Raw genomic sequence first — 25,842 nt, 5'->3', positions numbered from 1 at the left:
CTGCCTTGTGACTTGTCCCCTATTTTTTTTTTTTTGTCCCACCTTTGCATACCATCTCACCTTGTGATATTTTCTCACCTGATGATAATCCTCTTATACCAATAACCCCCTGGTTGGCGTCAGGTGACAGCCAATGTATAACCCATTGACTGTCTTATTTGGAAAAACAGAATAAAAAAAAATTTTTCCCTCTCTCAATATTTTAACTTTAATTTTGGTGGGATTGTCCTTCATGTAAGCTGCAATTCTGTTGAAGATGTCTGCATTCTCCTTTTCGTATTCTTTTTCATTTTCATTTCCATTTCCATTTTCATTTCCATTTCCATCACTTTTTTTTTTTTTTTTTTTTCGTACATCACCAAACTGAAATACATAATCATTGATTCGTAGCCCTGCCTTATATGAAGGGGAATTCTCTACCATTTCATCGATCATGGCAAATGTACTCCTCTTGGCTTTTTCGATTAGCTTCTCATAACCTGGTGCTGATTCATCATAATCTTCTACTTGACTTTCTGATGAAGATTCATTTGCTTCATTACCCGGTTCGTCTTTCGCTTTACTCCTCTGTACTCGTATGGGAGGATGAGAAGTATGAACCTTGTGGAGGTACTCTTCGATCCTTTTGTTCAGATCTAGGTAATCGTTTTTTAAGCAGATAACCTTATTCCTTGCAACCCGGATGCTATATATGTCAATATCGTTTCTGGGAAATCCTTCTGGATCTACCAACTTGCCCTTCATGCCCACGCCTTTGTTTTCTGGGGATTCCAGGAAATCCACATTCTCCTTGATTTCTCGCTCAATTTCATCTCTCTGCTTTACCAGTTCATTGAACTCGTCCAGGTTCATTTTGCACAGGGTCTGGTGTCAATGAGGTGTGGTAACACAACAGGGGGGGGGGGAAGGAGGGGATGGGGTGCAACGCGCTCACCAATCAGGCAAGTAAACAAACGGACACATTCACTCTGGGATGCCGTCCGTATATGGATGCATGCGATGTGCTCGCAAAATTACGCTACGACTTGGGTTTCGAACGAGAAAGAAGAAGAAAGGAGAGAAGGAGAAAAAAAAAAACACAAAACCATATAGGTACCACCCGTTCGCAAAAGTGTAGGACTCCTCTCTGTTACGCGGTTCTAATGTGATGGAAAAAAAAAAAAAAAAAAAAAAAAATGCATAATCTGTGCAACCCCCCTGACGAAATAACAGAAACGTATACAAGCGTTAACCGAGAAAATCGTCAACCCGTTCCAATACACTCGGACGAGAAAAAAAAAAAAAAAAAAAAAAAAAAAAAAAAAATGTCATGGCATCACACCACTGGAAGGATACATTAGATGCTACCTATTACATACATATGTACATATGCACAGAATGGTAATTAAAAGGCCTCGTAGAGAGGAGCTTCTGAAGGAACACTCCCCCGAAGAGTTTCTTCTACAACCCACCCCCGCCATCTCCTGGAAGAAGTAAAATGTTCGGAGATCTCATACCCCACATCAGCAGCGTCAGGAGAAGGCCCCTTTTCCACAACCAGAAGGTTAGCTTTGGAAGAGACTAACGCGCGTACACATGTGGGACCACCCAGATGTGCGCGCTCCCCGTAGGGAAGTAGTGCGTGTGGTTTTACACAACCCGTCTCGCACACCCAAGCGTTAAGAGCAACCCACTAATGACATTCCCACACCCCTCCTCCACAGCGATTCGCCTACTACCGCTTCCACAAGCGAGTGGGTAAGGGATCATGGAGCAAGTACGTTGAGAGGTTCAAACCCCCAAGGAGCATCGAAAACACACAGAGACTCATCTTTAACTATGAACCTACGTATTCAGAAAAAAAAACGTCCTGCAGCTGGCTATGGCTGCTCCCGAAAAAAATCGCGCAAGCCACAACATCGGATGAGGTATTAAATGTGTGGGTATACTACCGACACAAGAGAAAAAAATCGTATCATTATTTAAAGGTTCTAAAAAGGTTAGTCGACGTGGGGACCTGCTCCACCGATGACTGGAGATTCAAATTAATCACCTCCAGAGTACAGAACAAAATAAATACCTTTCTGAACCTCCCCAGAATATGCTACTACTATGGCAGGTTAAAAGCCACAGCTCAGTTAGAAGGGATGACTAAAATGATAAACCATCGATTAAGTTGTTATCTTCCTCATCAGTTGATTTTAATTCTGCGAAGTTTTGCCCTTTGTGAACTCCAAGACAAGCAACTGTTCTGCAAAATCAGGGATCAGCTCAAACCCCACGTCTGCACACTCTCATTTTCACACTTGTCTGCAATCGTGCAGAGCTATGCATCCTGCATGATACATGATTTCTTATTCCTCAGTGTACTGGCCAATGAAGTTATGCTCAGGGTTAAGCTATGCAACGAGCGCACTAGCGGCCCACTCAGCGAATACAATGCAAAGGTGGAAGGGGGGGTAGCGGAGATTCCTGGTGCCTTGGGAGAGTCACCTCTCCTGAGGGATATCTCCACTGAGAATAGCCTTGTGCAACACAAACGGGAGCAGTTCTCATACTACCCCCAAATGGAGAGTCTAGTCGACATAGCGGTCTCCTTCGCAAGCCTGAAATTTCAGAACTACCTATTTTTTGACTACATAAGCAGAATCACCATATACATGCTGAGAGATGCCCACAAAAATGCCCTGAATCCCTACCTCCTGGAAAAAATAGCTACCTCCTTCTGTAAATTAAAAATAAACGATGTAGTTCTATTTGAGCATATCCTTAGACATATACGCATATACACGTATGATTACCCCCCCCAAGTTCTATGCACAATCGGGTGGTTGTTCTCGTCCATACTGCCACTACACTACGGAGCAATCAATCGGATTTACAAAAAAATGATGTCACACATATATCAAAATGCATGTATCCTAACCATGGATTCCTTAACCAAGTTCTCCTCCTTCGTACATAAAGGGACCACGAACAACAGAACCAAAAAGGAGTTCCTATTTCGAGTAAACGACCTTATTAAGAAGTCAGACAATAGGCACTCCAAAATGATGTATGATGCTCCCAGGCTCTTGGAGATTTTATCCTTCCATGAACTCCTGGATCAAGATTCTTTTCAAATTATTTGTAAACATATGCACGGGAATATTAAGTACTTCGAGCCATGTGACTTTAACAGAGCTGCTAGGGCTCTGAACCATGCAAAGAAGAAATTCAACTTCGAGGATGAAAAGATTATCAACGCGCTGGCAAGGAATGTCATTAAACAACATGATATTTTTCACATTATAGACTACCACCAATTTTGTAAATCCATTTTAAATACAAGTGGATTGAAGGATACATACAAAATTTCCTTGTTCAAGTATCACAACAGTGTTCCTTTTTTTGGATTTGATGAATTAACACTGGAAGGTGACGTACCCGTGCAGGAAAAAGAAAATCCACACAGGTACAGGAAGGGTACCATCCGTTTTGCCAACAAGAAATTTGAGCAAGAGTATCCCCTCCATAAGTCACTGGCTGACGCGTAGGTCGTGTTATGTGGGACCATGTATGTCGAGTCATCTATGTGAAGCTAGCTGTGTAAAGCCAACTATGTGAAGCCAACTGTGTAAAGCCAACTGTGTGAAGCCAACTGTGTAAACCCAACTATGTGGAGTCACCTATGTGTGGAGGATCCAAGCTATAGGACGGGGGGGTGAGTCGCTTTTTTTTCCCGCGAGTGTGCAAGTTTTCCCTTTTTTTTTTTTTTTTTTTTTTTTTTTTCTTGCACAAAGATCAGTCGATTAACTTTCCCCCAGCATTAACGCTAACCAATTTGTGCCCACCCATTCTTCTGACATATACGGTACATCCTTTGCAGCGTCATTTTATTTTTATTATAATTTGTGGCTGTTTATTTTGTTCATATTTTTTTTCCGTAAAGACTTTGTGTGTGGAAGTAGACTTATCCCGGTGGCTCTCAGCAGGAGGTCCATTCATACGCGTATAAGAGTTGTTCCTGAGTGCGTTTGTGCACGCCCCCCCTCCTATATGCCCAATCGTCCCAATCAAACATGAACCCCTTGATACTCTGTCTGTTTGTCTGCCTTTGGATGGCGGCATCCACAGCGGCACACATGTTCATGCACTCTCCCTCTAAAAGGACAATAACAAGTCATCCGCTTTTAGAACGAACTCCCAACACGGAAGAGGCGGATAACTATTACACCATGCAGAACGTGCTCAGCGTACCTCTGGGGAGGGAGGACCACTCCGTCCTGTACGACGACCTTCCGGACAAAATAAAAAATAAAATGGTGGACAATATGGAAGTGCAAAAAATAAACAGATTGAAATTCTTTGCTCGAACCAAAGCATTCAAGAATTTACAAAAAAATTATGAAAAGAAGGAATCCAATGTGGAACAGCTGTACAACCATATGCGGGAAATTATAAGCGTCGCTCTTAGCATCCCCGTAAGGGAAGTGAACCTGCATGACATTAATATGTTACTTGCCAAATGGAGAATGCTCAGCAGAGAGAGGATCAACCTAGATGAGCAAAACAAGGACGAACGTTACTTTAAGAGCGTGAAAAGGCATGGTGTCCATCCCAGTAGTGTAACTCCTTCTACAGTAATGAAGAATACACAAAACATGGGAGAAAGAAATGGCCAAGGGAACCTTTTTATTGACCCTGATTACTTCCTCCAGTTGGTTCTCTGAAAGGAATAGGACCAGGGGGGGATATGGAGACACCTAGGTGGAATGCAGCACTCCTTCTGATAGATGGCAGTGTTAATACTTAGGAGCAGCTTTGCACGAAGATCTGCTAGCCCCCCTCACATAAATTGCAACATGCATCATCGAAGGAACTCCTCTTCGGATGGAAGAATTAGCACGCACATGAATAAAGCGTCATCCTATCATTGGACTAATTGTATTTTCTCTCTTAACATTTGTTCACATGACGCCCATGTCGTATCCTATATATGTTTCCACGCACTGGGGCACGACCTTTTTTTTTTTTTTTTTTTTTTTTTTTTTCTCTTGTCACTTCATCCCAAAGGGAGAACGTACAAAGTAGCAACATGTTAAGTTACCTTCGTGTAAAAAAGGGCTACTCCTCTCTGCACTATAATACGTTCACGAACAACAGTCATTCAAGAAGCGAGCCACATGGAGAAGCCACCTTTGGTTGGGGATCGTCTTCCCGAGTTAGCAGTGCAGAAAGTAGGGGAAGTAGATGCGATGGGAACGGTGCAGAGAATCCATTTCACCGCTTTAACATTACCCTATGAATTTTTGTCTCTGATGGCAAACAAGGGTGTTACTTACCGGAACACAACATTTTAAAATCACGCAAAACTCGTTTGATGCTTTGTTATGTCTACACTATTTTTATTCTGCTAAGGTGAAGAAAGTTGGAGTCGTCCCCAACCCTAGATGAATATCTTCCATTTTTTACTTCCTTATTTGTGATTCTTAGACGAACACGTCCAGGTGAAAACCTAAATGGGCTATGTGGCCCCTGTGTATAATTCTTACCGTGCTCTGTTCACCTTGTTATCCGTTCAGTGCCCGTCATCCGATACAGGGTTCAATGTTTCAAGCACTTTTGTTGGAATCACCTTTTCTGCTGAACTGATTAAAACAGAGGTTACTCATCCTTCGACACGGTTGATCCTGCCGATGCGACATTGCTGCACCACCAAGGGGGATAATCTTTCACTGTTTACTGTTACCCCAAAGGAACCCTCATTTATGCCGTCGCTCCATTGCAGGTAAAATGTGTTGCTAAATTGGGGGGCGAAGAACATCACGCATAGGTGCAGATGCATATGCAATAGGCATGCCCACGGGCACCAACTTTTCGCATGACGCATTACGCATACCGTGTGCCACATACCGTTTACCTGTTCTACACGGTGCAATTGGGAAGAGATCACCCTTCCCCTTCCGCCGGTAGAAGCGCCAAGCCAACCATCCTTACCCGATAAACCCGTAGATACTTCGAACCGTTTTCTATACCACATGGGATATTCCCATGCGCGCGCATTCCGATGGAATCGACCAAGCAAAAAAAAAAAAAAAAAAAAAAAAAAAAAAATCGAACTAATGAACGAACAAGCACGCAAACATGCGAGCTGATCTCTGCCATACGGAAGGTAAAAGAGATGGGATGTAAAGTGCGAGATAACGCAAATTAGTAGCTGAAAAGTTGCAGAGAAGGGCTTTTTTTTTTTTTTTTTTTTTTTTTTTTTTTTGTGAATCTATGCCCGCAGGTAAGCTAACCTGGGGGGAGCTGATTTGGCTAACAGAATGATGGCATCGAAGGGAGGGGGTTGCGGGAGGGCCCTCCTGCGAAACTACCCTTGGGGGAGGGATAACCAAAGCAAGCTGGGTGTGGCAAGGAACTTCTACACGCAGCGGACAGTGCGTGCCCTGCACATAAGTGGAAGGGATATACGAATTGGAGCAATCACAGCGAACCATACAAGGGCGTTGCATAATCAACACAGATGCACCTACTACACTAGCAGTGATGGAAAGAAGTACGACAAAACCATTTGGAGCAATTTAGGAATTGTTATTATACCACAACAGACAGCATACATAATTGAGCGCCTGGGAAAATATAAAAAAACATTATTGGCGGGCATCCATTTTATCATCCCCTTTATAGACAAAATAGCCTACGTGTTTTCCCTAAAGGAGGAAACGATAACTATTCCTAACCAGACGGCTATTACAAAGGACAACGTAACATTAAATATTGATGGGGTACTCTACATAAAATGCGAAAACCCGTACAACTCTTCATATGGTATTGAAGACGCTTTTTTCGCTGTAACGCAGTTAGCGCAAGTTACCATGAGATCGGAGTTAGGGAAACTTACCCTAGACGCGACCTTCCTTGAGCGAGATAATCTGAACGAAAAAATTGTTAAAGCTATTAATGAGTCGTCCAAAAACTGGGGTATTAAATGTATGCGGTATGAAATTAGAGATATAATTTTACCAGTTAATATTAAGAATGCCATGGAGAAACAAGCAGAGGCAGAACGGAGGAAGCGAGCAGAAATTTTACAAAGTGAGGGAGAAAGAGAGAGCGAAATTAATATTGCCATTGGAAAGAAAAAAAAGTCCATTCTTATTGCAGAGGGACAATCATTCGCAATCAAAGCCAAAGCAGATGCTACCGCAGAAGCTATAGAAATTATTTCAAATAAAATAAAGAAGCTAGATTCTAATAGTGCAATTTCTCTTCTCATTGCTGAGCAGTACATTGACGTTTTTTCCAACATATGTAAGAACAATAACACCGTTATTATTCCAGCCGATTTGAACAACATTAGTAGTTTAATTTCGCAGTCTTTGTCTATATATAATAACATACAGAATGCCAAGAGAGGAAGTTCTCCTCCACAAATTGAGGCCCTCCCACATGATGACTTAGCACATTCCGAAGCGAAGGACTGACCCGTAGGAAGGGAGCACGCAAGGGATCTTTATCTGTGTGCACCTGGGGATAGCACCTTAAGGTGGTCATGTTTGCGAGTTCCCTCCCGCCACCTAACGTTGGGATAATTCACTTTGCCATTTCGATTTTCCCAATTGGCTTTTCAAATTTGCTTTCCCACTTGAATGTCTCAATTCACATGACCCTTTAGCCAACTGTTATTCACTCACCTGTACAGTGCGCTTACCAGTGGGGGATCGCAGAAGCAGAGACTACTAGAACGCCGGAAATATAATATTCAGTGTAGTTGGCCCGCTCCAGCACATTACTCGGTTCTTCTTGGGAGCGGCCGTTGAGGTGTCGCCTTCGATGCCAACACAATTGGAGGGGGGCACTGATAGAAGGAACGATCTATCAGTCCAGTCCTTTACATTCATCTAATTTGCAAAATGTTCTACCTGCAACTTCATCTACTTTTTCTTTTTTTTTTCCTTAGAAATATTTTTCCATTTGTGTTCTTCTTACAGACCTAATAATGAACAGTTTCAATTAGTCAAAACAACGATTCCTAAAATACTATAATAGAAAGATCTTGTTTTTATAGGGAGAACCTTTTTCCTCCCTTCCCCTTTTTTTCTTTTCTCCTTACATTCTAATAATTCACCTTCCCCCTTAAAACACCTAAACAAGAAAACCCTGAACCCTAAACCCTGAACCCTGAACCCTAAACCCTAAACCCTAAACCCTGAACCCTAAACCCTAAACCCTGAACCCTAAACCCTGAACCCTAAACCCTGAACCCTGAACCCTGAACCCTGAACCCTAAACCATAAACCTTAAACCCTGAACCCTAAACCATAAACCCTAAACCCTGAACCCTAAACCATAAACCCTAAACCCTGAAAACCCTAAACCATGAGCCCTAAACCATGAGCCCTAAACCATGAACCCTAAACTGTGAACCTTAAACCCTAAACCCTAAACCCATAAACCCTAAACCCTGAAAACCCTAAACCATGAGCCCTAAACCCTAAAACATAAACCGTGAACTGTAAACCCTAAAACTCTGAAACCCTAAGCCCATGAACCCTGAGCCGGAAGTGCATTAATATATATAAAGATGTAAGAGGCATTTAGGATTATCAAGTTTAGTGCATAATAAGGAATGGCACCTATATATATATATATATATATATATATATATATATATATATATATATATATCATTTATTTTTAACGGTGTAGATAAAAAAATGATAATGGTAGAAGGGAAATATTTTTTTTAAAAGGTAGGATGGAACATATAAAATAATTATGAAATATGTGAAAAAAAATATAAATGAAAAGGGAAAGAGGGAATATAGAATATATGGAAAAGTTGTTAGGGAGAAAAAAAGAAACATAAGGAATGAAGGAAGGAAAAAAAGAAGGTATAGAGGGAAAAAGAAGAACGAATGTTTTTAGGTGGAAGAAAAAAAAAGTTGATTGAAAAAGAAGGATGGCTTATGGGGGAAGTTTTAAAGGAAGGAAAATGAAAGAAGGTTTAATGGTAGGAAAAAGAAGACGTTTTATGCGAAGAAGAAAGAAGTAGGGAGGTTTAATCTGAAAAAAGAAGAACGTTTTTTAGGGGGGAAGAAGGAAGTAGGAAAGTTTCAAGGGAAGAAGGGGAGGTTTAAAGCAAGAAGAAACAAATTTTAAGGTAGAATGAAGGACGGTTTTATGGAGGAAAAATAAAGAAGATTTTAAAGGGAAAAAGAGATAGGTTTTAAAGGTAAAGAAGAAGAAGGGGAGAAAGTAAAGGTTTTAAGGTTGTAGGACTAAAGGTTTCAGGATTTTAGGAATAAAAGTTGTTGGGATGCTGGAATGATGGTTGTCAAGGTGTTTGAATAAGGTTGTAGGGCTGCTAGAATAAAGGTTGTAGGGGTATCAGTATAAGGTAGTTGGGGTGTTAGAATGAGGTTGTAGGGGTGTTGGAATAAACGTTTTAGGGGTATTGGAATAACGTTTTAGAGGTGTTGGAAGAAGGTTGTAGGTTTGTTGAAATAAGGTGTTAGGGTGTTGGAATAACGTTTTAGGTGTACAGGAATAAGGTTGTAGGGGTATTGGAGTAAGGTTCTAAGGATGTTGGAATGATGGTTGTAGGGGTATTAGAATAATGTTGTAGGTAGTATTGGAATAAAGTTCTAGGGGTATTAGAATAAAGTTCTAGGGGTTAGCTTTAGTTGCTTTGAGGGAGGGGAGGGAGAAGGAAAAACTCCTCGCAGACAGGAAGGCGAACTGGATAGCATAAATCAACTGAATTGTGGGAACCGGATACTTTACACCAACCGGATAGTGGGAACCGGAAACTAGACAACCGGGATAAAGGGAATCGGACGAGGGAAACTCGACAAGGGAAAAATACAAAAAAAAAAAAGAAGAGGAAGGAAGTAGCAGTGTGTCCAGAGATAACAAAAATGGTATAATTTTTTTTAGGGGCGGATGTGTAAGGGTTGTTACAGTAGAATTAGCTAGTTATTTCTTCATTTAGAATAAATAAATATTTTGCGTGTAGCATTTTTTTGTTCTCCTAAGTAATAATATGGAAAAATCATGGTGGCACATGCACTCATATATATTTTTTCGCTTTGCTCATTATATTTTTAGGAAGGAGTTTCTAGTATGTTGCCTTCGGAACAAATGTACAGTGCATTTGAGCAACCCAGTACGTGTTCCGTAATGCCTAATGGGCCAGGGTGTAACGAACGGGTGAAGAAGAGTGTACAGAATGGATTACAGAGGAAGGTAATTAGTGACCATGAAAGCTTGGCCAAAAAAATTGTGAAGAATCATCATTATGCATGTAGCGAGACAGGAAAAAGAACAGACAAAGCAGCCTACTATGATCTTTGCCACTTTTTGTATTTTTGGATTGGTGGTTCAATAAAAGATATCTTGAATGAATGGAATGATCTTACTGGAGCCATGAGAACAATTTATGGAAATTTAGCAGGGGACAGATGTAATAATGGGTGCAGTGTCATATATACTGATATGAGTAAGAGCAATTTCGACTGGAGAAAAATTATTTTTGATTACTCATACAATGTCAGTATTTTACAAAGTAAGAGCACGGAGGAAAAGCAATTCATATGTAGTTCAGACTGTGAGCAGTATTTGCAGAAAGTTAAGGACGCATATTCGAAGGTAAAGGATAGTTGTAATGGATATAATCTTAGTAATGACAAGTGGTGTAAAGAATTTACGGAGGAATATAGGACTTACTTCGATGCGGATCAACCGAAATTGACTTGCAAGGCGGAGTGCGAACCGGAACCACCAACGGTTAGTTCCTAAGAAAAATGATAAATCCAAATATTACACATGTAACACTTTACATATAATGTAGTGAATACATATGGGAGGGAACATGAACACATATATTTTGCCAATTATTCACATTTATAGAGGGAGCAATTATTGAGTAACTTACCATCAAATTTAGCCTATGACAACTTCAACAATAATTGGAGAATATACTCTGCCGATCAGTATGTGGGGAGCATAAAGAAAACCCTGAGAACTACATTACAGCGATATCCAGATACCTCTAAATGTTTGGATGAAATTGTAGGTGCTTGGCATTATGCGACGAATATAATGCCCCCAAGGGGTAATCCATCTTATGCAGAGCGTTGTGATTATTTTTACTATTGGCTAGGATCTAAGGTGTCGGATAGATTAAAGGGAAGTAGTGAATTCGCGGAAGTTATGAATGAAATATACGGGAAATTGCGCGAGATACCTGGTACAAATGAGTGTGGAACTGTGACCACTGCTGTTGACGCTGTAAGTTTAATACAAAGGAAAAGGATGTTCGATTACTACCACGACTATAGTTCCTTGAGAAATATGTTACCGAATAGTGAGCCCCAGTGTAATGATACATTTGGAAGTTACCTGCAAGGAATTAGTGATGCATATACAGCTGTAGAGGGGGACAGCCGAAGGAGCCCTGATGCATACTGGGACAAATTTTGGGGGCAGCATAAGGGAGTTATTAGTGCAGAAATAAGAAATTTAACATGTACTGTGTCTCCCAAGAAACCTTCTGCTGGGGACGACTTTGATCTTGGCGATGCCGTCGTCGATGGTGGTAATGGTATGTGTTGTTGTTGTTGTACATATACCATGTGATTATACTACTATATATACAAAAAATATACCATGTGTTCGTACTGCACAGCACTCTATACACATTTTACACTTATTTTTTTTTTTCTATTTCCATTTTTTGCAGAAGGCCCGGATGCTGAATTGAAGGGTCCGAAAGTGAAGGGGGATGTGGATGTATCATTACCTAAAGTGGAAGGAGGTGACGGGAACGGTGATGGTAGTGGTGGTGTAGGTGGCATGGTTGGTGGTACATTGGCAACAGTTGGATTACCAGCAATCGGTTTCTATTTATACAAAGTAATTATATATATATATATATATACATATACATATATACATATATATACATATATACATATATATACATATATACTTATATATACATATACATATACACATATATATACATATATATACATATATACTTATATATACATATACATATACACATATATATACATATAAGTACATATACATATATATATACACATACATATGTATATGTATACATGTATATGTACATATGTCCTTCCCCTATTTTTTTTTTTTTTTTTTTTTTTTTAGTATACTGATGTATTTGATGGAATAAAAAAATCCCTCTTTGGTGGCAGCAATAATACAGTAGGAAGGAATAGGAATAGGGGAAGAAGATCTACTATTCGACATCAACACTTTGACGACACTTTTACAGAGAATGGTTCTTCTACACTAGGAGATGACGGTTCCACGACCTTAGGTGGTGGTGGTGGTGGTGGCTCGTCCACCTTAGGTGGTAGCTCCACCGATATTTCTACCATCTATAATGAACCAACTCGTCGACCAACGGGAAGAAGGGAAAGGGCCGGAACAAATAATAGAAGACAAGGAAATATACGTTATTATGCCACGTAATATTCCTTTTTCTTCTCTTTCCCATTTCCTTCCTTTTCTTCTCCTTTTCTTTTTTTCTTTCTTTCCTTTTCTTTTCCTTTTCCTTTCCTTTTCTTTCCTTTTCTTTCCTTTTCTATTCCTTTTCCTTTTTCTTTTCCTTTTCCTTCTTTATTCTTTTCTTTTGTTTTTTTTCCCTTCGTTGGTAGCACACCTCGTGCTATTCGTAAAAAGAAAAAATAGAAAAAAAAAAAAAGAAAAAGGAATAAAAAGAAAAGAAAGAAAAGAAAGAAAAGAAAGAAAAGAAGAGTCAGGAAGAAAAAGAAGAGGAAAAAGAAGAAAGAAAAGAAGAGTCAGGAAGAAAAAGAAGAGGAAAAAGAAGAAAGAAAAGAGGAGACAGGAATAAAAAAAAAAAAAAAGAAAGGGCTCTAAAATGTATTAAGCCCGTTTACAAAATGAAGCATTCGCGATGGGTTCTATTATCAGTTTTGAAAAAAAAAAATTTCTAATTTTTTTTTGAACAGTGTTGTATATAACTTCGTTGGGTGTTGTGCGCCACCCCCCTTTTTTCATATATTTTATCTTTTTTTTTTTTCTTCTTTTTTTCGTAAAAATGGTTGTACATGTGTGTACTTTTAATCCCACGTTGAGTTAAGCAAACAAAGAATGGTAACCGCAAAAATTGGAACTTCCAGCATAAATATATAGATATAAAGCATACACAGTTGAACTTGGCACATGCGTGCGGAATTTTCATGCAGTTCTAAGCCCATGCAGATTCGTTACCTTTCCCTAATCATAGTGAAAAGAACATCTAAATACAGTGGCTCCTGCATCGGGCTGTAAAAAAAAAAAAAAAAAAAAAAAAAAGCGTTTTTCTCCTTGGCTCACACGTTACACCCCTGTGCGTTGCTTTCTGTGTATTGTGATACTTTTCTGGAGGTTCTAAGCCAGTCGTTTGTTTAACTAGGATCCTAATCAGATTTGCCCGTAACCCCATGTCGGGATGGCGACATATACACCCTCTGTTTTTTGCTCTTTACCATCACACCCTCTCCCCATTTCGAAATGAAAGATTATTATATATTCTTTTTAAAAAAGATGAAAAAAAAAAAAAAGTGCGATGATGAGCCCTATTGGTAAGCGGAGGATGGCGAAGGAGAAATTTCCACGGAAGTGCGAACTGAAGGACCTAATTGTTTTTTTTTTTTTTTTTTTCTTCCACTCACTGTTGCGGTAGCATCCTTTTAAAGTAGATAGGCAAAATAATACCTGCGCAGGAGTGTATACCCGTAACTATGTACTGTGGCGCAGATAAATGCATGGCGCCTACGTATTCGGGCCTTCGTGCTAACTGCACGTATTTACGCAGATACGCATTGCACTTTATGTTCTTCACTCGTTAATTTATGTTCACTGAAAACATTTGTTATCACTTAAACAAGAAGGTGCGAACAGCTGCGGGTTCTTTTTCTCATTCTCTCAATTCAAGTCAGCTTTAAATCCGTACTTTCAATCTTTCCTCAGTATGCGGATAATCCTTGCGCGTTCGCATTTACCCCTTTTTTTTTTTTTTTTTTTTTTCTCTCTCTTTTTCTTCTTTCTTTTTTTTTTTTTTTTTTTGTGTCATGTTTCGTGTATTACGTATATGTAAGCTTTATATGAATGTACGCATGTGCTCAGATTACGCATGTTAGGCGTATGTCCCCACGCCCAGGAGGAAGGTGAAACTGCTTTGAAACACGCTGCGGTAGCCTTTGGTTGGGGTGTCAGTACTTACCTCCTGTAATTCTGTGCATCGGTCACATTCGTGTTCCCAGGATTTTGTACATCCACCCGCGCCCCTACGGGAACCCTCCCCAGTCAAGCGACATTCATCCAGGAGGGAGCCCCAGAGGCATAAGCCAACTATAAGCAGCACAAAAAAAAAAAAAAAAAAAAAAACACCGTTCGTAGCTGTATAAACAGAACAGATAACAGAGAAAGGCGTAGGAGCTGTACCCAATAAATGATGCTTATTTTTGTGCCCCACCCCCCCTTTTTAACATACCGTCGTGTTCTCACGTGTTGGGAAAATACCTAGCTGTGCGGGAGTATTTCCATGAATGGAAGAGTTCCGCCACGTGTATGCATCCCGCCATCCCAATGCGTATCTCTCCATAGGTACCCGCATGTATGAATAATTAGTAAAACGTGCGATTTGCGCCCGTTATCTAGTTGGCCACGTCAAAACCCAGTGAAGTACGCGTGACATTGGTAAAGTATACCATTTCGTGGAAATTCCACACCCTGGTGGAATTCCCCTCTTGCGTGCTTGGAAACGTCTGTTCCTTCGCCAAGGGGAAAGAGCGGCCATTTTTTATTATTTATTTTTTTTTTCCCCCTTTCCTTTATGAAGGCAATAAAAAGTGCGACCTCAGCTTAACCCTGGCCGCACAGTGTTATCGCAAAGTGGCCACCCAGTGACCGCACTCCAGCGCGCTCCCCAAAATGACGGTCGACCTCAACGTGCCCTACTCGGCCTGCGAGCTGAAGAGGGTGAAACGCCTGGAGTTGGGCGTCCTGGATCCAGAAATTATAAAAAAAATAGGCGTATGCGAAATTGTAAATGTAGACCTATACAAAGATGGGCTCCCAAGGGAAGGAGGTCTAAACGACATTCGCATGGGGACCATAGACTACAAAACTTTATGTGGGACGTGTAACATGAACGTAAAATATTGCCCCGGACACTTTGGCTACATCGAACTAGCCAAACCGATGTACCACTATGGGTTTATGAATGTCGTGTTGAATGTATTAAGGTGTGTGTGCTACCATTGTGGCAGATTATTGTGTAATATGAACAACTCCAAGGTGAAATACATCGAGAAAATCAAGGTTAATAGTTTGCGACTGAAGAGATTATCTGACGTGTGCCAAGGAATTAAAGTATGTGACCACTCCTCTCCACAAGAAGAAGATTCTCTACATCTGAATGACAACGCAGTGGATAACTTCTACAATAACAATTTGAGTAACTTAAATGTAAACCAACAAATGCTTCTAAACCCTAACAGCTACAGTAACATTTTCGAAATGGTCAATAAAGAAGACGTGGACTGTGGTTGTGTGCAGCCGAAATACTCAAGGGAAGGACCAAACATGTTTATTCAATTTTTACACTCAAGTGAGGAAGACATAGATGAAAGTAAGAGAAAATTAAGTGCAGAAGAAGCCTTAGAAATTTTGAAGAAAATCAGAAAAGAAGAAATGCCCATTCTTGGATTCGATTCAGATAGATGCATCCCCGCTTCATTAATTTTAACATTCATTCCCATACCTCCTCCATGTGCCAGGCCATATGTACAGTATGGTAACCAGAGGAGTGAAGACGACCTGACATTGAAACTGCTAGATATTGTAAAAACAAACATACAGTTGAAGAGGCAAACGGATAGGGGGGCCAAATCGCATGTCCTGCAAGATCTGTGTGCCCTACTGCAGTTTCACATTACCACCTTGTTCGATAATGACATCCCGGGGATGCCTATAGCTACTACACGTTCGAAGAAGCCTATTAAAGCCATACGGACAAGGCTAAAGGGGAAGGAAGGAAGGCTACGAGGAAATTTAATGGGAAAACGTGTGGACTTCTCAGCCAGAACAGTAATTACGGGAGATCCAAATTTAAATATTGACTACATAGGAGTGCCAAAATCAGTGGCCATGACATTAACATTCTGCGAAACGGTTACTCCACTGAATTACGATGACATGAAGAAATTGGTGGAAAGAGGTCCATACGAATGGCCAGGAGCGAAATATATCATCAGGGACAATGGCACAAAGTATGATCTCAGACATGTAAGAAAAAATTCTGAGAGGGAATTAGAATATGGATACAAGGTTGAACGACACATGACAGATGAAGATTATATCCTCTTCAATCGACAACCTTCTCTTCACAAAATGAGTATCATGGGACATAAGGCGAAAATATTGCCGTACTCTACCTTCAGGCTAAACCTAGCTGTTACTTCTCCTTACAATGCAGATTTTGATGGTGATGAAATGAATTTGCACCTTGCGCAGTCTCATGAGACTAGATCAGAAATTAAGCACCTCATGATTGTGCAGAAGCAAATCGTCTCTCCGCAGGGTAATAAACCTGTTATGGGAATTGTGCAGGATTCCCTCTTGGCCATAAGAAAATTTACAAGACGAGATAACTTTCTCACAAAAGAAGAAGTGATGTCTTTACTCATTTGGATCCCCTACTGGAATCATGTGATACCTACTCCTGCCATTATGAAGCCCAAGGCCCTGTGGACAGGAAAACAAATATTCTCTATGCTTCTCCAGTTTGAAGATTTAGAAAGGCTCAACGACCCGTTAGGTAATTCCAAGATGATGGGGGCTACCCATGGTAGTGGATTCAGAGTAGAAGACGAAATGAGTCGAGGAAACAACAGTAGTGGCGCACACCTCCACCCCCATAGCCCCCTAGCCATTGGAGATACAGTAAACAGTAACGTAAAAAATCAATTCACCGGAAACGAAGGGACTGGCACGAACAGTGCAGATGGCACATTCAAAGGAATAAGCGGATGGGGGAGGAATGTAAAAATAAACTTGATGAGAGATTCCTCAACCTCGTGTAAAGATGACAATCCATACTGCTCCGTCAACGATGGAAAAGTGATCATAAAAAATAACGAGCTCCTGTGTGGAATTATATGCAAACGCACAGTGGGTTCCTCTAGCGGATCGTTGATTCACATTCTATGGCACGAAATGGGTCCAGACAAAACCAAAGATTTCATTTCCGCATTGCAGAAGGTTACCAACAATTGGTTAGAATATATCGGATTCACAGTGAGTTGCTCGGACATTATAGCTAGCAACAAGGTTCTCGATAAGGTAAAGGATATTCTAAACAAGTCCAAAAGGGAGGTGTCCAAAATTGTGAAGAAAGCGCAGAGAGGAGAGTTAGAATGTCAACCTGGAAAGTCCCTTTATGAATCCTTCGAAACGAGAGTAAATAACGAACTAAACTGTGCTCGTGAAATGGCAGGAAAGGTGGCCTCGGAAAGTTTGGATGAAAGAAACAACATCTTCAGTATGGTGGCTAGTGGTTCCAAGGGGTCCATCATTAACATTTCACAAATCATATCTTGTGTGGGTCAACAAAATGTTGAAGGGAAGAGAATTCCCTTTGGATTTAACCACAGATCCTTACCACATTTTATTAAATTTGATTACGGTCCAGAAAGTAGGGGGTTTGTCTCCAATTCGTATTTGAGTGGACTCACCCCACAGGAAGTATTCTTTCATGCCATGGGAGGAAGAGAAGGTATCATCGATACAGCCTGCAAAACGTCGGAAACGGGTTACATACAAAGGAGATTAATCAAAGCGATGGAAGATGTTATGGTTCAGTATGATCGAACCGTTAGAAATTCTTATGGAGATATTATTCAGTTTCTCTATGGGGAGGATGGAATGGCTGGAGAATATATAGAAGATCAAATTATTGATCTGATGAAGCTAGATAATAAAGAAGTGAAAAAATTATACAAGTACAACTTTGATGATGATGAAGATGATGACCTTGAGGACAGTTACGGGAAGGATTTCTACCTGAACAATGGACAAAGCAGGAAGAACTCCTATATTGATTACAACAAACAAAATGTACTGAATCAGGAATTTGAGGAGCTACTAAAGTGCAAAAATAACATTTGCAAGGAAATATTCCCCGATGGAGATGTAAGGCAACACTTACCCATCAACATGAACCGACTCATCGAATTCGCCAAATCACAATTCCCCTTTGTTCCTGTTGTCGGTAGTAAAGTGAAGGACCCCATTAGTGCTAGTAGGATGAGACCCAAGATGGGCACCACCAAGAGGAAGTTAAAGAAAGGGAAGAAACTTCCCCCACGAAATGAGACGAAAGCCATTGCTGACGGGGCTTTAGGAGATCCGAATGACCAATTGCAGAACAGCGAATTCATGTCGGAGATTAAGAAGGAGTACGAGACGAACGATCTCGCCAGTGCCATGAAGGGCCAGGGCGCGTACAGCGGCTTTGAGCCCTTCGACGAGAATCTCTCAGAAGGACCAGGTCGCAACGGCAGCGAAGACGAAGAAGATGATGACGATGAAGACAATGACGATAGTGACGACGAAAGCGATAGCAAGGACCAATCCTTTATCAATCCCGTAGATATCGTGCACAAGGTCAACCGATTCCTGGAGAAGCTAGTCATTATCAAACAGATCAACAGCAATGACACCCTCTCGCTCGAAGCCCAGAACAACGCCACTGTGCTTCTGAAGGCCCATTTGAGAACCTATTTAAATTCGAAGCTTCTGACTCAGACACATAAGATCAGTATGAAGGGTATCGATTGGCTTCTGCAAGAAATTGAAAAGAATTTCTATAAGTCATTGTGCCACCCTGGAGAATGCGTGGGCGCGTTAGCAGCGCAGTCCATTGGAGAACCCGCAACGCAGATGACGCTGAATACATTTCACTTTGCAGGAGTGGGATCGAAAAACGTAACGTTAGGTGTGCCAAGATTGAAGGAGTTAATTAATATTGTGAAAAATGTGAAGACCCCATCCACAACCATTTATCTGGATGACATCGTGTCTAATGATCAGCAGAAAGCGAAAGATATATTAACTAAACTGGAGTACACAACCCTTAAGCAACTAACATCGCATGCACAAATTATTTACGACCCGAACACCACAAGTACCATCCTAGAAGAGGACAAAACGTGGGTGGATGAATTTTATGAATTCCCGGATGAGGATGATACGCAGTATACTCTAGGAGAATGGGTTCTACGGATTCAGCTAACCAACATTCACGTGAATGAAAAAAAACTGACAATGAAGGAAATTGTCTGCATCATTTATTCTGTCTTCTCCAGTGATGAGTTAGATATCATCTACACGGATGATAACTCAGAAGATCTTATTCTGAGAATTAGAGTTAAATACCTTAATGGGGAATATAACTTTCTGAATGACGATGCAGACCAGGCGCAAGAGGATGAGTACGAAGAGGAAGAGGAGGAAGAGGAAAATTACAACAAAATAGGTAACACATTCAAGACGAAGAAGGACGTGGAGGAGGAGGGTGACAACAGGACGACGCAGAACAAGGAAAATGATAAAGACGACAACGAAAGTGTCAGTAGCAACCACTCAAGGCAAAACAGCATAAACAGTGAAAATCGATTTGGTAGCGCAAGTGGTAGCGCGAGCGGCACGGATTTTGAAGATGATGATGGAAAGGGAAACCACAATCGGGACGAAGGAGCAAAGGATAAAACGAGTAAGGGTAAAAGTGCGGTGAAATTGGAAAAACTGAAAGAAGAAAATGTCAACCGGCCAGATAACAACCATGTTCAGGGATATGGAGAAACAGATTTGTTCGGAAAAGAGGTAGGCAAAAGTGGAGAAAGTGAAATCGGAAGTGAAAAGGGCTCAGGCACGGCGGAAGACATGTTCGGGAAGTCCAATTTAAAAAACACAGAAGAAGATATACACACCGCGAAGGGCAGAAACAGCATCAGTGGCACGAACGGGGGTGTGGGTACCACCGGCGGAAACGTTCCCAATGGAAATAATACAGGGAGTCTAGATATGAACAACATGCGGAACATAAATAATTTGAGCAACCCGATTCACATGAAGGAAGATACAGAGGATACATTCTTAAAAAAACTGATGGAGCAGTGCCTATCAACATTGAAGTTAAGGGGAATAGAAAATATTACCAAAGTGTACATGAGAGAAGAATCTAAAATAACCTACGACTCCAACAATGGGAAGTTTGTGAGAAGTTCACATTGGGTGTTAGATACAGATGGATGTAACCTGGAACATATTTTCTGTGCTCCCCATGTGGATTATAAAAAAACAATTTCAAATGACATAGTGGAAATCTTCGAAGTATTAGGAATAGAGGCAGTGAGAAGAGCTCTTCTAAAAGAATTGAGAACTGTCATTTCATTTGATAGCTCCTATGTTAACTACAGGCATCTCTCCATCCTCTGTGACGTGATGACTCAAAGAGGCTACCTAATGTCTATAACAAGACATGGCATCAATCGAGTGGATAGGGGTCCACTAGTCAAATGTAGTTTTGAAGAAACGGTGGAAATACTCCTGGAAGCAGCTGCCTTTGCACAGGTGGATAACCTTAAAGGAATAACGGAGAATATCATGTTGGGCCAATTATGCAAAATAGGCACAGGCGTTTTTGATATCATTATAGACAACCAAAAGCTGAGTGATGCAAATCAAAATTTAGAGACCATGATGGACATTACCAGTGCTGGGTTCACTACTCCAGATAGTCACCATGGAATCACGCCAGATGGATTACAATCTCCCGTAGCTATTAACACGCTAAATTCCCCTCTGCCTTTCTCTCCAACATATAACGTTAATTTGTTGTCCCCCACAGCTCCCCTTGACAGTGTCAACGGTATCTTATCTCCCCAGTGTCTACAGAATTATGCAGATGGAAGTGCTGGTGGTGAAAACATTATGTCTCCATCCAAAAACGACTTTAACAATTTGGACACGTTAAAATTGGGAGGCAAATTTTCTCCTACACAATCACCCAGGTCACCCACCTCAGTTATCCACTCCCCCTTCTCCCCATTTGATAATAATAATCAGCAACCACTCGATCCAGGCATGATGTTATTCTCTCCAAAGAATAACCAAAACAATAGTAGCAGTATGGCCATGATGAATTACAATGTATTTTCCCCCAAGGCAAATTTAGATAACATACACTCTCCTGCTATGTTGTACTCTCCTAATCGTCCCTTAGATATATTTTCCCCGAAGCAGCAGACGCAGAACAATATTTACTCCCCTTCCTATTCGCCCACCTCCCCCACTTATCACTTGTCCAGCAATGTGAATGCTGGTGGCTCCTCTGGTTTGAATGATACAAAGGCTTTTTACTCTCCGACATCTCCAAAAAATCAGATGGACGAGATGAACCCCAATATGATGAAGTACCACAGTGTCCTTTCGCCGGCCTACGCTGTTACCTCTCCGAAATACTCACCCACATCGCCCAAGTATTCTCCAACGTCCCCCAAATACATGCCCACTTCGCCCAAATATTCCCCCACGTCGCCCAAGTATTCCCCCACTTCGCCTAAGTATTCGCCAACATCTCCAAAATATTCTCCCACTTCGCCACAGTACTCTCCTACATCACCTGTCCCCAACAGCCCCAGTAGTCCCCACTATTCGCCCTACGCCATAGCGTCTCCCAAATTTTCGCCCACGTCGCCCGCATATTCCATCTCCTCTCCTGTGTATGACCAAAGCAGTAACGCTAGGAATAGGAATCAGCACCCCCTTTCCCCCGCGTACATTCTACAGTCTCCCGTGCAGGTCAAGCAGCACATCCAAGACGTCAGCGTCTTTTCCCCCATCCAACAGGCCAATGCCGACGAGGCGCAGAACGACGACCCCTTCTCCCCGGTGCCCTACAACATGGAGGAGGACGAAATGGAACAATAGTGTTAGTCGCGCCTTCGGTGCGCTGGATATAAGTTTACGCGCCCCACCACATATAATGTGCACATTCGGGGGCAGTGCATATTAGCTTATACCCTTTTTTCTTTTTTTCTATTTTTCCTTAGACACCCTTAATAATTAAGTAACAGGGCATACTTGTTGTTCCTATGCTCCGAACCCTTAAACTCTGAACCCTCAAACTCTGAAACCTCAAACTCTGAACCGTAAACTCTTCACTCTCCCAATTTTCGCCATATTGGAGATTTCTGGCGTAAAGTATGTATACTTTTAGGCAGGTATCTTCATTTTTGGAATGTGTTGGCAATTTTTCGGGAGGGGGGGGATGGAACATTCTTCGGACAACCTTTTTAATGTAAAATGTATGTATGCTTTTATAAAGTTGTTTGTGCCAACACCTGTGTACACATAATTTTTTTTTGGATGTAATTGCCTTAATAGTTGATTTCTTCCTTTTTCTTTCGCACTTTGTGATTATTAGAAGGAGACTATAAGAATAGTTCTTTAAATTGAGAAAAAAAAAAATATTTACACCCCCAACCCCTCACCCCTTTATCTTTTTATATATAATATTATATCAGCTTTAGAAACGTTCGTCAAAATTTAAGCGAATCCATCACATGTACCGGTTAGTTGTATTATTATATGCGGGAAACCGTTTGGTAGCATATTGTTATACACATGCTTGAATAGGCTCCTGTTGGGCTTATGAATCACCCATAAGCCATTTCGTTAAAGAAAAAAAGAAAAAAAAAAAATGGAAAAGAAACAGCATTATATGGAACCTTAGTACAAATACATTCACTTAAAAAAAACCAAGGGAAAAATAAACAAATTTCCGTGCATAATCTTAAACTCAAGGAAAAAAAAAAAATAATAAAATATGCACGAACATACGAGAATACATATATGCATGCAAATTTTACAAGCTTTGCGTTGGCATTCTCACACAAAGATATATTACAAAAAATAGAATAGATTTAGAGAGCTGCGTTACATTTCAGGCAATCACACAAATTATGTATGCCTTTATTTGTGACCATAAAAGAGGGGATCATATTATGCCACATGTTGAAATTTTATATGTAGACTTCTGCAACTGTATAATTCGAATTTCATCATCCACTGTCCTTTTTTTTTTGCTTGTGCGCGCAAGTTATGGACGATTTTATTTTTTAATGGGAAACTCTTCGTAAGCACTATTGCGTGTTAGTTGTGTTAAGTACACAAATGTGCGCACCCCTCACAACTTCTCTAATTTCGTTTTCCCATTTTGGCAACTAATAAGTACTCTTTCATTTTGGGCAACTAGTGTAAGTGTTCTTTTACCACCATGAAAGACATGGAAATATCGGACACGGCGATCTTCTTTCCTTTGTTCCTTGTTTCAACTTCCTCGTTCTATCCTTCATGAGTAATACACTTTCTGTTTTCCCTCGCTTTGTAGCTTCTCACCTTATGTGCCAAAATACTAATCCACTTATCCCTCTTCGAGATAACACTTCCCTCTGTTAACCTGTAAGAAGCATACAGCAGATTTTCAAATGATATAGTCCATATATATTTCCCTGTGATTCTACGGACAAAGTTGTAGAAAAAATTTTCACATGTCCTCTGGATGCATTCCAAATCATGCAGAAGCTCTTTGTTGCATTCTTCCCACAATTCTGACTTGTAATCATCTGGCAAATTATTGTCTTCTGCTACGCTGGAAAACCATATGTTCAGCCTATTCACCATGGTGTAATACTTCCTCTCTAAGTATATACCATAGTAAAAATATAAAATAAATGCCTTTCTTTTACTGAGCCAGAGGGAAAGGATAATTTTGTGGGGCATGCTCAATATTTCTTCGTTCGTAAGATTCCTGGAAATGTCATGGAGGGTGCAACCGTATGGGAGCATTGATCTGTACCTTCCTAGGATACGGTACCTCCAATTAGGGTACGTAGTTCCGCACTGTTGCCTTGATTCAGTTCCATAACTTAGTTGAGGATAACCTCCATAACGTGGTTGAGAGTAACCTCCATAACTTGGTTGAGGATAACCTCCATAACCTAGTTGAGCGTAGCCTCTATAAGTTGGATGAGGATATCCTACATAGGTTGAATGAGGATAACCTCCATAACTTGGTTGAGGATAACCTCCATAACCTCGTTGAGCGTAGCCTCCATAACCTGCTTGAGGATAACCTCCATAACGTGGTTGAGCGTAGCCTCCATAAGGTGGATGAGGATATCCTACATAGGTTGAATGAGGATAACCTCCATAACCTGCTTGAGGATAACCTCCATAACGTGGTTGAGCGTAGCCTCCATAAGGTGGATGAGGATATCCTACATAGGTTGAATGAGGATAACCTCCATAACCTGCTTGAGGATAACCTCCATAACGTGGTTGAGCGTAGCCTCCATAACTTGGTTGAGCGTAGCCTCCATAACCTGGATGAGGATAACCTCCATAACCTGGATGAGGATAACCTCCATAACTTGGTTGAGGATAACCTCCATAACTTGGTTGAGGATAACCTCCATAACCTGGTTGAGGATAACCTCCATAACCTGGATGAGGATAACCTCCATAACCTGGATGAGGATAACCTCCATAACTTGGTTGAGGATAACCTCCATAACTTGGTTGAGGGTGGGGCTTCTTATTTTTTCCCGCTTCGGAACTGTCAAGCAGATTCGTGTGGGACTTGTCAACCGGACTCTCATCGGACCTGTCGAACAGACTCTCATCGGACCCGTCAAACAGACTCTCATTGGACGCGTCAAGCAAATTATCATCGGACCCATCAAACAGTCTTTCATTGAACCCGTCAAACAGTCTTTCATTGGACCCGTCAAACAGACTCTCATCGGACGCGTCAGGAAGATTTCTATCGGATCTGTCAAACAGACTTTCGTCGAATTTGTCAAACGGACTCTCATCGGATCTGTCAAACAGACTTTCATTGGACGAGTCAACCAATTTCCTATGGGAAATGTCGAACAGACTTTCGTCGGACCTGTCAAACAGACTCTCATTGGACCCGTCAAACAGACTTTCGTCGGACTTGTCGAATAAGCTTTCGTCGGACTTATCGAATAGGCCTTCATGGGACCTGCTGCCCACTGCATGTATCCCTGCACGTGGATTCCCCTCCGGCTTCATGTTATTGTGGCCATTTCTGGAAGTGCTGTCATTCTTATTCGTGTCCTGGTTTTCAATGAATGTAAAATCATCTGAAAAGAGCGATAACTCGGACAAACTTCTTGCACACCCAGATGGGTATGTCCTTGTCCAGATCCCTACCTGCCTTTCTCCATTTAAGCTCTACAAAGAAGGGAACAAAATAAAATAGAAAGGAATAAAGTATAATAAACTAAGTTAGAATGGAATAAAGTAGAACGAAATGGAGTAAAGTAAAACCAAATGAAGTAGAAAGAAATGGAGTATAATGAAATAAATTAAGGTATAATAAAATAAAAAAAATTAGAATGAAGTAAAATTGAAATAAATTAAAATACCTAAAAATAAAAATAAATAAATAAAAAAATAAAATAGAATCACCAAATATTGTGAACGCAATGGAGAATATTAAAGAAGATGACGCCGAAACGGGAAAAGCTAGTAGAGGAGGTTTGCAATGATAAATTTGGACAAAGGGATATATCATAATCCCATATACTGCTGTAGAGCAGATGAAAGAAAGGAGGAAGAAGAAAGAAAGGGAACATGTTTCTTACAACTTCCACGTACCAGGGACACAGTCCAAAGTAGGATAAAGTACATAATAAGTAAAGGGTACACCAACGAACGACGATCCTTTGGATAAACCAT

At 40.8% G+C, this 25,842-nt stretch overlaps 7 protein-coding genes across 7 annotated transcripts; 5 read left to right on the top strand and 2 right to left on the bottom strand.

Annotated features, from left to right (window-relative positions):
* Positions 1 to 93: 93 nt before the first annotated feature.
* Positions 94 to 852, bottom strand: PKNH_0824000 (26S proteasome non-ATPase regulatory subunit 9, putative; the record flags this gene model as incomplete). Its single annotated transcript, XM_002258845.1, has 1 exon — positions 94 to 852. The coding sequence occupies one exon, from the start codon at positions 850 to 852 to the stop codon at positions 94 to 96; it is 759 nt and encodes a 252-aa protein (XP_002258881.1).
* Positions 853 to 1,477: 625 nt separating this feature from the next.
* On the top strand, positions 1,478 to 3,515 carry PKNH_0823900 (uncharacterized protein; the record flags this gene model as incomplete). Its single annotated transcript, XM_002258844.2, has 2 exons — positions 1,478 to 1,543; positions 1,704 to 3,515. The coding sequence occupies 2 exons, from the start codon at positions 1,478 to 1,480 to the stop codon at positions 3,513 to 3,515; spliced, it is 1,878 nt and encodes a 625-aa protein (XP_002258880.1).
* A 525-nt stretch (positions 3,516 to 4,040) lies between these two features.
* On the top strand, positions 4,041 to 4,691 carry PKNH_0823800 (conserved Plasmodium protein, unknown function; the record flags this gene model as incomplete). The annotated part of the gene is made up of 1 exon (XM_002258843.1): positions 4,041 to 4,691. The coding sequence occupies one exon, from the start codon at positions 4,041 to 4,043 to the stop codon at positions 4,689 to 4,691; it is 651 nt and encodes a 216-aa protein (XP_002258879.1).
* Positions 4,692 to 6,287: 1,596 nt separating this feature from the next.
* Positions 6,288 to 7,448, top strand: PKNH_0823700 (stomatin-like protein, putative; the record flags this gene model as incomplete). The annotated part of the gene is made up of 1 exon (XM_002258842.1): positions 6,288 to 7,448. One exon carries the CDS (start codon positions 6,288 to 6,290, stop codon positions 7,446 to 7,448), a length of 1,161 nt encoding a protein of 386 aa, XP_002258878.1.
* Positions 7,449 to 9,884: 2,436 nt separating this feature from the next.
* On the top strand, positions 9,885 to 12,474 carry PKNH_0823600 (KIR protein; the record flags this gene model as incomplete). The annotated part of the gene is made up of 5 exons (XM_039113991.1): positions 9,885 to 9,887; positions 10,075 to 10,752; positions 10,876 to 11,569; positions 11,708 to 11,880; positions 12,148 to 12,474. The coding sequence occupies 5 exons, from the start codon at positions 9,885 to 9,887 to the stop codon at positions 12,472 to 12,474; spliced, it is 1,875 nt and encodes a 624-aa protein (XP_038969624.1).
* Positions 12,475 to 14,940: 2,466 nt separating this feature from the next.
* Positions 14,941 to 22,002, top strand: PKNH_0823500 (DNA-directed RNA polymerase II subunit RPB1, putative; the record flags this gene model as incomplete). Its single annotated transcript, XM_002258840.1, has 1 exon — positions 14,941 to 22,002. One exon carries the CDS (start codon positions 14,941 to 14,943, stop codon positions 22,000 to 22,002), a length of 7,062 nt encoding a protein of 2,353 aa, XP_002258876.1.
* Positions 22,003 to 23,418: 1,416 nt separating this feature from the next.
* On the bottom strand, positions 23,419 to 25,842 carry PKNH_0823400 (Plasmodium exported protein (PHIST), unknown function; the record flags this gene model as incomplete). The annotated part of the gene is made up of 2 exons (XM_002258839.2): positions 23,419 to 25,335; positions 25,762 to 25,842. 2 exons carry the CDS (start codon positions 25,840 to 25,842, stop codon positions 23,419 to 23,421), a joined length of 1,998 nt encoding a protein of 665 aa, XP_002258875.2.

The sequence above is a fragment of the Plasmodium knowlesi genome (genome assembly GCF_000006355.2).
Source record: "Plasmodium knowlesi strain H genome assembly, chromosome: 8".
Taxonomy (NCBI): domain Eukaryota; phylum Apicomplexa; class Aconoidasida; order Haemosporida; family Plasmodiidae; genus Plasmodium; species Plasmodium knowlesi.
The sequence above is the reverse complement of the archived record's forward strand: the minus strand, read 5'-3'. Positions and strand labels throughout refer to the sequence as shown.